The 13,570-nt window shown below is 58.4% G+C and overlaps 1 protein-coding gene across 7 annotated transcripts in view; it reads right to left on the bottom strand.

The window, feature by feature from the left end:
- Nucleotides 1-13,570, bottom strand: part of CABIN1 (calcineurin binding protein 1) — a 102,925-nt gene that overhangs the window by 71,079 nt on the left and 18,276 nt on the right. For 5 of the 7 annotated variants that reach the window (XR_014234276.1, XM_082354652.1, XM_082354651.1 and 2 more), the window contains 11 exons: nt 11,981-12,267; nt 10,797-10,965; nt 8,771-8,907; nt 8,059-8,276; nt 6,876-6,954; nt 6,181-6,368; nt 5,291-5,443; nt 3,838-4,032; nt 1,995-2,081; nt 1,071-1,313; nt 819-975 (listed from right to left, as the gene is read on the bottom strand). Coding sequence is in view for 6 of the 7 variants with exons in the window: in XM_082354652.1 (XP_082210778.1) it covers nt 819-975; nt 1,071-1,313; nt 1,995-2,081; nt 3,838-4,032; nt 5,291-5,443; nt 6,181-6,368; nt 6,876-6,954; nt 8,059-8,276; nt 8,771-8,907; nt 10,797-10,965; nt 11,981-12,267 (1,913 nt within the window). In the remaining variant the exon portion in view is untranslated. The remainder of the gene's footprint in view (nt 1-818; nt 976-1,070; nt 1,314-1,994; nt 2,082-3,837; nt 4,033-5,290; nt 5,444-6,180; nt 6,369-6,875; nt 6,955-8,058; nt 8,277-8,770; nt 8,908-10,796; nt 10,966-11,980; nt 12,268-13,570) is intronic. The other 2 variants (XM_082354653.1, XM_082354656.1) reach the window with 2 other exon arrangements.

Below are 13,570 nucleotides of genomic sequence, written 5' to 3'. Positions count from 1 at the left end.
TGACTGAGGAAAACCCCTCCCAATAAATTCATTTTTAAGCTGGTTGAATATACACATAAATACGTGTATTGTAATCACAGCTATATAAAAAGTATACGTGTATCAGCCAAATTTAGACTGAAAATGCGAGAAAACCAAAGGAATAAAGTCCATTTGGTAGAGCTACACTCTTTGCTTAAATGTCATTTAGCTGTTGTTTTGATGTAATTTCTTGCACCGACCACATTTCCTACCACTGTGCTGACCCGGTTCAAGTGCCATCTCCACACAGGGCCCTGGCTCACCCCTGCGGCCTCTGCACTCGGCACCAGCACCCCTCATGCCAGCACTGACCTGCCGTGGCAACAATGGCTTTACTGCCCCATAGGTCCTCCAACAACCCTGAGATGGTGCCACTATCCCCAGAGTGGACGGGGGAACAGAGGCTGGGGGTCGCCTGACTGGTCCATGGTCACATGGCCAAGAAGTGGAACCTGCGCCTGCTTGCCCCGTGCTGCCCTCCAGCTGCCCGGGCCCACACCCGAGGGCCCACGGGCTGTGCAGGGACTGGAGGAGCTGGCGGCACGAGGCTCCCAGAGCAGGCCCACTCCTCACGGTGCTCTCCACCTGCACCCGACGTGAAACACTGCACAGGCCACGCCCCCACCCCCCCACCGCATGGTGGGGAGCCTCTGCCTCCATCCAAGTGCCACGAAACATCCGCTGCCCAAGCCCAAGCCCACTCACGGTGCCTGGACAGGGCCGCAGGGCCCTGAGGCAGAGATGAGAGGCAGGGACACCGGGCTGAGGGCCGCCCCCACCGGACCGCATCCCCACACCTTCGTCTGCCGGGCTCTGGAGCTGCTGCTGGTGGCACAGGGAGCGGAAGCTGTCCTCTTCCTGCCGGATGATGCGGTGCAAGATGATCCAGGGCAGCACCGAGGACACGTGGGGCTCCTTGGGCTCCTCCTGCACGGCCATGCTGCAGTCGATGACCTGGGGCGATGGGGCGTCACTGCAGGGTCAGCTCCCCCCAGGGTACGTCCTCAGGGCCAACCGGGCTGCGGGCGGGCGGGAAGGAGCCGGGTTACCTGGATGAGGTTGTTGGTGAGCCGGGTGAGGCCAGCGGCGGAGGATGAGTCCCTCAGGATGCTGCCGCTGCTGTCTGCTGAGAGCGCCTGCTCGATGCCCAGCAGCAGCTGGGTTACCGTGGCCACCCACTCCTCCTTGGCGGCAGCCTCAGTGGCATTAACCATCTGCTGGACCGCCTCATTCAGAGCCACGTCAGAGCACTCGAAGCACTGCCGGTGGTCCTCCAGCCGGAGCAAGGAGTCCTGAATGAGGGAGGAGGGGGCATGAAGTCGCTGTGAGAGCTACGGCCACGCTCGCCACGCCTGGCCCCACAGGGGCCCAGGGCATGCAGAGCAGGCCCGCCCACCTCGACCACCCTCTGAGGTGACAGACAGGCAGAAACACACCTGAACGCAGATCAAAACCACCCCCAACTTAAGAGCCTTAATTGCCAGGAAAACGGGGTCTGTGTTTCTTTAGGGAAAGCCAGCACCGAGCAGGAGCTGCTGAGGTGTGACAGAGCCCACAGGGGCAGAGGTGGAGGCCGCAGGCCGGAGCCAACCCCACCTGATCAGAACACGCAAGGGACTGGTTGACAGAAAGTCAGGGACAAGACAAGGACCCATCACTCTAATGTGACATGACCCCCAGTGCTTGAGGCTGAAAAGAGCTAAAAAGCAGAAGAATAACTGCCAACAAATGAGGAGAGCAGATCACCACTGACTGTGGCAACAGACCATCCACCCAAAACAGAAACCATCAGAAATAAAGGGAATGCAGTGAAGTGGCCAGATTTAAAATAAACACGCAAAAATCAACAGGGTTCCTATAAACCATAAACGTAGTTAGAAGACATAAAGACCAGCAAAAACGTCCTGCTCAAATAGCAACCCAAAGTATCAGGACTAAGAATCAACGCAACCATGAGGAGACTGTACACTTACATTGAAGAATGTGGCAGGCAGCTCATCTACACAGGGAGACCGAGCCTCCTGCATATCCCAGAGAGAATTCCAAGTCAGACCCCCACCCTACAAAAGCGAGGTGAAGCGGGTTACACGCAAGCATGAACCCAACACCTAACACTGCAGGAAGAAGCAAGGCGCACAGGCCTCTGTCTGTCTGTTGACACACCCCCTGCAGCCTCCCTTGTGGAGAGTAGGTTCCGTCAGGGGGCCTCCCCGCTGCCCAGTGTCAGGTACACTGTGGGAGCTCCATCCTGTGTGTGCAACAACTGGATGAATGTTGTTCTAGCCTTGAAAAGGCTTTCTAAGCATAATGAACAAATTCACCACTGTTTGAAAACATCAAGAGATTTAATGACCTAAAACTTCCAAACTTATGTACGTCAAAGAAAGCACAAGCTGCAATTTAAAAGCAGACAACAAACTGGGAAAAAACATTCGATGAGAAAAAGATTAATATCTCTAATATATAAAAAGCATTCCAAATCAATAAGAAAACACACGCTCTCAAGAGGAAAAGGGGCAAAACCCAGCAGATTCCCCAGCACTCGGCCCAGGCCTCATCTCGGGCCTCAGCACCGTGCGGTGCCTCCCCAGCAGCAGCCCCCTCCCCTGGGGCCCCCCGCCCACTTTGCCCAGGAGCTCCAGACCACAGAGCAAGACCACCTGAGCCACTGAGCTGGCCTGTCCCTGGCACACTCAGCTGTCCACCTCACAGCCACTGGCGCTGAGGTCATCACAGCTCGTCCCCTGCCCTCCTCTCCCCATTCTTCCCCTTTCACCTCCGCTTGTTCCCAGTCACACCTCTTAACCATTTCCCAGTTCAAGAAAGTCAGTTCAAAAAGCCCGGGAGGGGACTTCCCTGGCGGTCCAGTGGTTAAGACTTTGCACTTCCACTGCAGGGGATGCAGGTTCGATCCCTGGTCAGGGAACTAAGATCCCACATGCTGTATGGTGTGGCCAAAAAAATTTTTAAAAAGGTTAAAAAAATAAAAATTTTTAAGAAGCCCGGGAGAAGACTGGGCTCTCTTCCTAGACTGAAGAGGAAGGACCCAGTGAGATAATAAATCAAAGCCCACCCCACACCATGAGCACATCCTGTGTATCGTCTTCCACATCCATCTCCACGCGTCCCGAGGATGGCGGCAGCGGCCACTGCCAGCACCCATCTGGGGCTTGCCACATGCCAGGCGTGACGCCCACACATGCCAGCTCATGAAACTCCACAGCAGGCCTCTGAGGTACAATAACCATCCCCGCTCCGGAGACAAGACGTTGAGGTGCGGGGAGGCTGAGTGACCACGCAGCCCAGCAGAGGCTTGGTGCCAGGCCAGCTCTCAGCGGAGGTTCACGTACTGAGGACAGGGGCGTGGAAGGAGCCGACAGGGCACATGGGCCTCACACACCACACTCGTGTTCCTTTCCTTCAACTACTTAATCCTACGGGACTATTTACCTTCTCTTAATTCTTTACATTGTATAGATATTTTATCAATTTTATATGAACTCAATAGTTAATTTAAAAAGCAATGAACGACAGGCAGATGAACCATCAGGTGGATGGATGGCTAAGCCCTGACTAGTCTCCCTTCCCCCTCTGCCATGTGGAAGTTCAGAGCCTGGCGCAGGCTCACCTTGAGCCCAGCAGAACCCTAGGTTCCAATTCCCCGCCGTATATTCTCACCACGTCTTCCCGGTGCCCGAGGGGGCGGATTTTACTCCACTTCTCTCTACTTTCTCCAGGGCTGCCTCCAAGCCCCCGGAGAAGAAACTCCGGCCAAGCAGAAGGCACAAGCAGGAGAGGGGCCGGGACAGCACACACCTGCAGCAGCAGCAGCTGGGCCGGCCTCTCAGGCACAGACGTCATGAACTCCAGGTGTTTGGCCCGGTCAAACCCACTGGGGCACAAGGTGGGGCGGAGCAGGCGCACGACGGCCCGGTGGTCGCCAGCCTCGTACAGCCGCTGAGTCTCCTCCAGTGACTGGCACCGTTCCAGCGACCTCAGGTTCTTGTCAATCTGGAAAAGGCCCAGAATCACTGCCTGACGACCAAGCCCTCACGGGCTCCCTGAATGCAGCCAGAGTTTTGCATTTTTTAAAAAAATTAATTTATTTTATTTTATTTATTTTTTATTTTTGGCTGCGTTGGGTCTTCGCTGCTGCGTGCGGGCTTTTCTCTGGTTGCGGCAAGCGGGGCCCACTCTTCGTTGCGGTGAGCGGTCTTCTCATTGCAGAGGCTTCTCTTGTTGTGGAGCACGGGCTCTAGGTGCGTGGGCTTCAGTAGTTGCAGCGCACAGGCTCAGTAGTTGTGGCTCACGGACTCTAGAGTGCAGGCTCAGTAGTTGTGGCGCATGGGCTTAGCTGCTCCACAGCATGTGGGATCTTCCCGGACCAGGGATTGAACCCGTGTCCCCTGCATTGGCAGGCGGATTCTTAACCACTGCGCCCCCAGGGAAGCCCCCCAGAGTTTTGCATTTAACAGACCCAGCCAAGAAGTATTTACAGCAAGTAAATACCTTATAAAACACTTTATAAATAGTATTTCTATTAAGGGCAAGGCATTCAAGTCTTTGAAGAACAAATATACCAAAAGACAAAACTACCACAGAAGCAGAAGGGTTCCAGAAAGTGTCTGTGAAAATAGTTAAGACAGCCTCATGGCCACAGTTCAGCAAACCAGACTCCTAGAACCGTGGAGCATGGGGCTGCAGAGACCTAGGGAGCCCAGGCCAGAGGCTGGCACACACACCACCAACCCCCGGAACCCTCTCCTCACAGGAGGCCTGCAGGACACGGGCAGCAGGGGCACTGCACTAGGCCTGGCCCTGAAACCACCCTGCAAGAGTCTGAAGGCTTTCAGCCAATGTGAATGTGTCACAGATGTGGAACTGTGGGCCTGCGGTCAGAGGCTGCACAGTGAGGACAGGATTAGAACCACACACCGCTGACCCACCCCAGGGCCAGAGCAACATTGGTCTGCTTCTGCAGGGGTTTTCCTCTTGTTCCTCTGGGGCTGCTGCCACACGCAGGCCAGAGAGCTGAGCAAGAGCCATTCTCCACCCTGTGGGCAGACACCTCCACCCCGGCTCCCAGCCACCGGCCCCCAGAGGAGCGCTCCATCAGGCGGTGTGCCTGCGAGTCCATGGCACCCTGTGCCTCAGAGCTGCCTCTCCCGGGTCCCACCCTGCCCTGCTCAGCATGTGGGCCGCTCTCCTAGTCTGCATGGACAGGTCAGGCCTTTGACCAAGAAAACACCATTAAAAAGCTCCCACTCACCTCCTCCAGGGAGACAACCGAGTCATTGTGGAGGTTGGGCAGGCGGATCACGACGTCTCTTTGCTCGGCTCCCGCCACAGCCCGGGCGGCAGCGGAGCTCTGCAGCATCTCCGTGCAGATGTCATAGTTCTCCAGGGCCTGCTCCATGTCTCCCTGGGCAGAGGAGGGGCACTCGCTGTGCTGCACCAGGTGCCTGCCCCCTGAGCCCACCAGACTGGGGGCACCATGAGGGCGGTTTTAGCCAACTACTACCATCCCCTCTACAGAGCGGGTGGGGCTCAGTAAGTACCTGCTGAATGAACGCATGAACGAATGATTCACACTACAGCTCCAAGGGGAGCATCATGACCCTCGTGGTGGGGGAGAGGACACCGGGACACCAGAGCAAGGCTGAGTATCTACTCCAAATCTTGAGCGAAGCTGGCAGAGCCGCGACTAGACCCAGGCCTGTCCCAGCTCCAGAACCGACTGTGGGGCACTGGGTGCCACAGTGTGCAAGGGGCTGGGGGACAGCCAGCCCTCCCGGGCCCTCCAGACAAGCTCCATTCACACAGATGGGCAGTGATTCCCTCCCAAAAAACTCTGCACCCATTTGCACACACGCTCAGGCTCTCTCGGGAAACATAAGGAAAGGGTCAAGGCTCCAAAGCAACCTCGCTGGGTCTATGGGGGCCCATGAGGCCCCTCGTGGCGCTACAGCTGTGCTGATGGTGGGCGTCGGGATTTCTGAGATGCTGCATGTTCCCCACCACGTCCCACCTCCTCATGCAGAGCCCAGTGCCCAGGCAGGTGCCACACGTGCGCACACACACCCTCCACCACGCGGCCAGCTCTCTCCCCTCCCACTGGGTGCCAGCGCATCCTCCCCAAGCAGCCGACCACAGACCAACCTGCAGCGCCAGGAACCGCGCCTTCAACCAGTACACGCGGACCACAAACTCCAGCCAGCCATCCTCAAACAGGTCCCGCTGGGACGAGGCGAACGACAGCTGCAGGAGGTCCCCCAGGAAGTGGGCTCCCGGGAAGTCGGGCCCGAACCTGCCGCTCACCACACCCGCAGGGCAGTTCCGAGGAGACACTGAAAACCATCAGGTCGGAAGGAGTCAACCTCATGTGCGGGACCCAGACACCCTTCTGCTCCCTGAGGTTGCCCCCAGCCCTGAGTCCTTGGAGCCTCACAGCCCCCGAGCGGCAGAGAGCCAGATGGGCTGGATGGGGATACGGAGACCCTGCAGCTAGAGGCCCTCATCCGGCAGACTGATCTGGAGCGTATCTTTGCTCACCAGGTGGTGGTGTAAGTCAGAACGATCCACATCACCTGGGACAATGACTGGGGACACGTAAAGTATCAGGTGATAACCTGAGAAAACGGAAATGTCACGTCCCTCATCCTGAGTAACAGAAGCAGGCAGGTGGCTCCCTTGGGGCTCAGCTGCTTCTCAGAGACCCCGGGTCTTTCCTGGCCTGACAAGCCGACCCAGGAAATGCGCTCCCTGTAGGTGTGACTCAGCCCCCCACTCCTGTCCCCTCCCGGCTGCCGAGGGTCCAGAAAGTCGCCCCACACAGAACACGGAAGGTCGCCTACCTGCAGAGCTCCGGCCCTTGGTCAGCAGCCACTGGTCCAGCTGCAGCTCCATGCAGGAGAGGGACATCAGCATCATGTCCTGCAGGACGGGCGCGGATGGTCAGGAACAGGGTCACATAGGTCAAGGGCGGGGGATGGAACGAACCTAAACTAAAATTTACTCTGACGAGAACATCAAGTTTCCCTCTACCTACTTTCTATTTCATAAGTGGTAATCACTGGCTTCCTGCTGGGACATAAGGAGAGGCACATGGATCTACACTGGAACAGACTCGGGAGGACCCGGGAGACCCGCCTTCGGTCCTCGGGGACTGTCCTATGGAAGAGGCAGCCCTGCCACCTGCCAAGCGCCAGGCACTCAACCCTGACAGCCCCCAGGGTGGGCGCGTCATTCCCTGGGTGGACCAGGAAGCTGAGACTCAGCAGTAAGGAGGCGCCAGCCTGGCCAACGGGCACAGCTGGGAAATAACCAAGCTGGTCTGTCTAGGGACCAAAGCCTTGGCCCCTCCCGCCACTCCACCCTGCTGGGACATAAGGAGAGGCACGTGGATCTACACTGGAACAGACTCGGGAGGACCCGGGAGAGTCTGGGCAGATGGGCCTGGGGGAGCGGGCCTGGGCAGATGCTGCCAGAAGGCAGTCCCTGTGGTGTCCCAGTGGAGGCTGCACCGCCAGGGGCCCCTGACTCACACGGCCCTGAAGACCTGTGAACCTGGAGCTCCTCCACCTCTGCGCCCCCAGCAAGAAATACCACCCAGGGGGCCCTGAAAGCTCCCAGTGCTGCCCCCTCAGAAGCGGCCTTCCTCCTCTCACGGGAGAAGGGGCCAAAGCACCCTGGCTCCCTTGGCCCTGGGAGGCACTGAGTGCAAGGGCCTGGGCTGCAGAAGGCAGTGCGTAGGCTCGGCCCCCACGGCTGGCAGCCACCAACACCCCTTCGGCAGCCCTCCTCCACTTCTGCACTTGTGTCTCCTCACCTGTTGAAAAAACAGGTAGCGACAGGTCCCTGGCGCCTAGAACATAGCAAGCCTCCACCTTCCAGCCTCTCCACTGCTCTCCTCCCGCTCGTGAACCTCCCTCCCCCGTGACCCGCCCCCCGTCTCAACCCCACACCTCCACCTGCAGTTGCAGCCCAGGTCCCCTGCCTATGCCTGGCCCCCGCCTGCCCGCCGCCCAGCCAGCCAACCTGGATGTGCCCGTTGCCGCAGTCCCTGAGCAGCGGGTTGGGCAGGCTGGCGCTGTGCCTCCGCCAGCTGTGGTAGATGCTGAGCACGACCTCTGCCAGGCCCGGCGGCCAGCGCAGCAGGAACCTGTGGCCCATGCTCTTCAGGTAGCGCATCATGAGCTCCAGGATGCCCCCGTTGCTCAGGTTCCCCAGCAGGAAGGCGTGCACGTCTTGCTTCTCTGCCCGGAGCGGGGGAAGTGACCCGACTTCAACAGAGGACCCTCCGTGCCAGGGGCCCCGTTTTGTTCGGGAGATGAGAGCGGGCGCCAGCGGGAAGAGCCCATGTGCCCCAGGAGGGCGCTGAGGGCGGGCCTCACGGCTGTGGGCACACCTGTCTGAACCTCCAAGGCCCAGGCGGGCACGAGAGGGCTGACCCCTGGGTGTGGCCTTGCACAGCAGCACAGCGCCCGGCTGTACCCAAGAGCCGCGATGCACCCATTCGACTGGCAAAGCCCGCACCCCTAGGGAGCACGGTGGAGTGTGAGCCAGGACACTCCAGCGTACCCCCTTCCTCCAGCTGACCACAGACCTCAGGCAGGACAGAGCCAGGCAGCCCCTGGACCACCCCTGAAAAACCACCCAGACCCGTCCCCGCAGCACGCGGCCTGAGCGAGTTCCAGGAGAATGGGAGGAAGGAGTCCTCACAGCACTGCCCACGGTGCCCGGGTCCTACCAGATTCCATGAACGTGGCTGAGTCGAAGGACAGCCTGTGGGGCCCAACGCTTGGGAAGTTCTCCAGTTTGGCTTCTGACGGGACTTCGTAGTTACTAAAGGGGTCGTCTTCCTCCTCGGGGTCCAGCTTTCTTAACCTGCACGGAACACACCGAACTCGCAAAGGCCACGGCGCATGTTCCAACACCTTCCCCTGAGAGAGAGGAGAGCTGAACCGGACCTGAGGCTGCCCCAGGTGAGCGGCGCCCCGCCTCTCCTGGGCCTTTGTGGCGGGTCTGGCCTGCGTCCCACTCCCTCACCCATCCCATCAGCAGGTGATCACCAGAATATACAGCTGGGGTTGTGGTAGCCCCGCCCACAGGAAGCTGACCTTCTAGCGAGAGAGAGAAAGGGAGAGAAAGAACCCCCACGGAGAGCTAGAGACAGAGGCCGAAAGGCTCCACTTGGGCAGCACAGTCGGCCAGGCCTCCAGGTGCCAAGGCCCGAGGGGGACCTGGGGGACGAGGAGAAAGTGGGTGGGTGGCGGCCCCTCCACAGCTCCTCATAGCTCTCTGAGCCTAGGGAGGCCTCTCCCAGCAGGCACCACACCTCAGACCCCCCCAGGGACTCCACTTTAGCCGAGCCCGCCACCTCGCCGAGGATGGACAGGCAGGCGCCTCCTGACGTCCTGGTGTACAACTGCACGCCCCTGCCCCAGGGACCACGTCCAGCAAGCCACCGTGTGCCCCTGCCTGACGATTCGAGGAAGCTGACGTGAAAACCACACAGGAAACCAGCAGTTGAAATAAAGAATAAAAAAGAAGGTAGACACTATTCCACACGAAGGGGGCTTGGGAGCAAGGCCCTGGGCGGGGCAACGAGCGGAGGGGAGATGGGGAAATGGTCCTCGGGCCCCTTGGCACCTCCTCTTCGCAGCCCTCGGAAGGGAGACCTGCTCTTGGAGGGGCGGCTAGGGAGGAACTGATCAGAGAGCCCGCGTCCTCCACTCACTGAGAACAGCTGCACTTCTGAGCATTTCCCTCTCACCACACAAAAACAGAAAGGCAGCAAATTAGGAAAATCAGGAACCTTGTGGCAAAACAGATTTACAATCCACCTAAAGCTCCTGGCTCCTCCTCCTCCTCCGCTTGGATGCATCACCATTGAAACCTACTGTCACGAGCCAAAATGCTAGCTGAGGACTCCTGGGACACATGCTCACGTAACACACGTGGTTACCTCCCAAGCTCCACTCCAGTAACTGGGAAGGAATAAAATGGAGTCAACTCACAAAGACACAGGGGGTAAGAGAGGAAGCCCCAGCTGACAAGACGTGCCCACCAAACGTTAGAAGGCAGAGAGATGCCCGACCAGCAGAGACTGACTGCTCTCTGCCCTCAGTGAGGGCATTAAGAAGTCTGGCACTGGCACCATAAACCCCAGGAAGGCTCAGGCATCAAGGTCCCGGAGCATCTGAGGGAGGTGACAGGGCAAGGACCAAGGGCTGGCGAAGACCTAGGGAAGGAGCACTGAGGCGCAGCCCCCCCAGCTCCACGCAGTCTGGCCCATCTCCTCCCGGGAGGCTCCTCTGAGGAACACCGCGAACCAGTGAAAGCAAGGGATGACTCCTGAGCCCACCGTCCACCTTCTCAGAGTTCGAGGGAACCCTGCCGAGCCTGGAGAAGCCAAGCAGGCGCCCTCCCTGAGCGCAGGGGGCCCCTTCCACGGGCCGTCCCCACGTCTGCACCTGAGGAGCAGCAGCCCCAGGCCTCCTGGCAACAAGGGAAGGCCCGGGGGAGTGAGCGGGTCACCTCCAGCTCCAAAAGACGCAAAACTCATGGCTCCTGCCTTCAGAACATCCAGAGGCAGGAGAGGCAAGAAAACCCAAGACCCCAATCCAGGAAGACCCAAGCGTTGGCCGTTTGTACAGATGTTACAAGAAGATGGAGGACATGCCTGGAGGGGAGGGCGGCCACGGAACCAGAGACGTGACAGAGGCAGGAGGTTTGTGTGCTTCCTTTGCTAAAACAGAAAAAGTGCACCGTACCTGGACGGCAAGAACTTCACCAGCAGCTCCTGGAAGTCCACCTTCTCTTCTTTTTTGCACTTGGTGTTTCGGACGCGGGCAGACCGCCGCTTCGCCGTCTCCCCGCTCTCCTCAGAAATCTTCTTCCGCTTCACCGCTTTCTTGGATTTATCTCCCCCAGAAACATCACCTTCACAGAGAGAGTACGTTGAAATCTCACAAGAGGCAGGCTAGGGAAATGCACCACGAGGCACTCGGTCCCTTCTTTTATAATAACCCTGCCTGCAGGTTTAACCTGTGGCTTCTTTGACATTCAGGAAATCTCCTGTCTGCTCTAACAACAAGGAGCCTGGGAAAAATCCATTCCAAACCGCTTAAGTCTCACCCCTTTCTCCAACTCACAGAGCCCAAAAGCCAGATCTCAAGGCTACTTTCCACACCTACAGAATGCCAGGGTCTCAGAGTCAACCGCCCCATCCCCCTGCCCCTCCCACTGGCTGGCCTGGGATGGAACAGAGCAAGTAGCAATGACACTGACTCTGTCCATCACCATGGCCCAGTGACATGATGTGGGCAAGAGAGTCACATAAATCATACAGAGAAGAGAGGGGTGTCATGTATGATTAAGTTAAAAAGTTAAAAACAATCATATACAGGTTCATTCAGAAACTTCCTTAACTGCCAGGTATTCTTCATCGGTGATACAAAAATCAAGGAAAGGCTCAGGAACTTTAGTCTGAAATTTTTTTACAACTCCAATGATAATAGAAACCAATAAAACCATTCCAACATATACTACTGCATACGGCGGTAACTATGCTGACTGCTTCTTAAAGCTAAAGAACTCAGAACGTCAGTGCACAGCAGCACTGGGTGCAGGGTGTAAGCCAGCAACTGAGCAGAACCAGCAGAGGGACCCGCCAGCTCACAGGTCACAAGCAGGAGTGAACTCTACCCCAGGACTGAGCAACTGGGCATCGAGTGGTCTGAGGAGCTGTATCCCTGAGGCCAACCCCTTCCCTGCAGGGGCCCCACTGCAGAAGCCACCCCTGACGAGGGAGGCCCTGCGAGAAGGCCCAGAGGCTCCCCTGTGGGGCCAGGAGCGGCAGCAGGACCCGTCCCTCTGGAGAGGTCAGGGCACCCCGACTCTCATTCCTGCTCAGCAGACAGGGTCTCTCCCGAAGCCAACCCCAAGGCCTGCTCACCCGCAGGGATGCCCGTCTCCAGCAGGCTGGGGCTGTGCAGCAGGAAGCTGGCCGTGGCCACGGGGGCGTAAGAGAGCACGGGCTCTGCCACGGTCACCTCGGGGTTGGCGCTGACGGGGCTCGGCTGGATCACGCTGACAGGTGCCACCACGGCAGAGGACACCAGGGGCTGGCCGGGGTCCTGGTAGTCGGAAAGGTCGATCCTCTTGCCAAGGCTGGGGCGCGGGGGCTCGCAGGTGGTGAGGTGGTGGTACGTGGCCAGCAGGCTCTCCCCAAGGCACTTCCAGCTGCAGGGAGAGGGTCACCGCCTGGGTCAGCACACAACACGGGGTACCCAGAGCTCAGGGCCGCCACCTCCATGAGGGTGGGGTGGTCTCAGTTTACTGATGGCTGAGGTGGAGCAGCCGGGGCTGGAGAAGAGCCCGCACCCGCTCCACTGCCCGCAGGAGAAGCCCTGAGGCATCTCAGCCCCAGGCCCCTTCAGACCTACCAGGCACACGGAGAAACCACAGACTCACTCAAGAACCCCTTCCCTACAAGGTCGAATCTTTAAAACGACGGGGTCATTGTCCTGTTGCCACTAGTCTGGTTTTCTGGGGGAGGAATACTGACAGGGATATGGTCCAAAGGGGCTGAACAGCTCTTGGGCCGGGGCTTGCTGGATGCAAACCGAGACTGTCGTGTGTTTTGCTGTGTATAAGTTGTGTTGTGTGCCCTGTTGTGGTGAGGTGTAGCATGTGTTATGTTGTATGCTGTCTGTTGTTTTGTGTTTTACATGTAGTCATGTGTTGTGTTGTGTGTCATGCTGTGTTATGGTATGACACAGTGTAGCATGATGTACTCACCCTTCCAACCTTGAACAGCTTCCCAGCCCTCAGACTAAAAACCAAAGCCTCCGCCTGTCCCCTCGGTGTCGCCCAGCCTCATCGCACCACTGCAACCCGGCCCCCCCTCCCCCACCCGCCCCCTGCACTCTCCCCTCGATAGCTTGCTTTCAGTTCTGCAAACAAAACCACCCCCCACATACCACAGGGCCTTTACACAGGCTTCCCCCTGCCCGGAAACAACACCCCACTCACACCCCCCAGCCCCTTTGCCTGATCCATGCCCACTCCTCCAATGGACTCCAGCTCTGGCCCTAAGCCTTCCCCAACCCCCGGAGCAGTGCGGACCCCATTATGAGCTCTCGGTGCTGTGCTTCTCTCCTCGAGGGGCCTGTCAGCTTTGCACACGTGCCCCTCCTTCTGGTGACTAAGTACCCCTGGGACTGCCTCCAGTTTCCTGGGAAACTCAAACGTGCGGGAACGAACAAGTAGGAGCAGTAACGTGGGTCGGAGCCAGCCCCTCCTGCGTGCTGGCTCTGCACGACCCCCGAGCACTCGATTCAATTATCATGATGACCCTACAAGAGAGGGATGCTGCTCCCTCTTTTCCAGGGAGTGGCACATAATGACCCGGCGAGGGCACCAGGTCTGGACCCAGGTCTGTCCCATCTGGTGGGGAGCTGTGGGCCACCACGTGACTTGCCTCCACATATGAGACACTCTCAACTTATAGGCACGAGAGTCAATGTCAGGATGTTAGGAACAG

Source organism: Balaenoptera borealis (assembly GCF_965194805.1).
Source record: "Balaenoptera borealis genome assembly, chromosome: 14".
NCBI classification, from domain to species: Eukaryota; Metazoa; Chordata; class Mammalia; order Artiodactyla; family Balaenopteridae; genus Balaenoptera; species Balaenoptera borealis.
The sequence above is the reverse complement of the archived record's forward strand: the minus strand, read 5'-3'. Positions and strand labels throughout refer to the sequence as shown.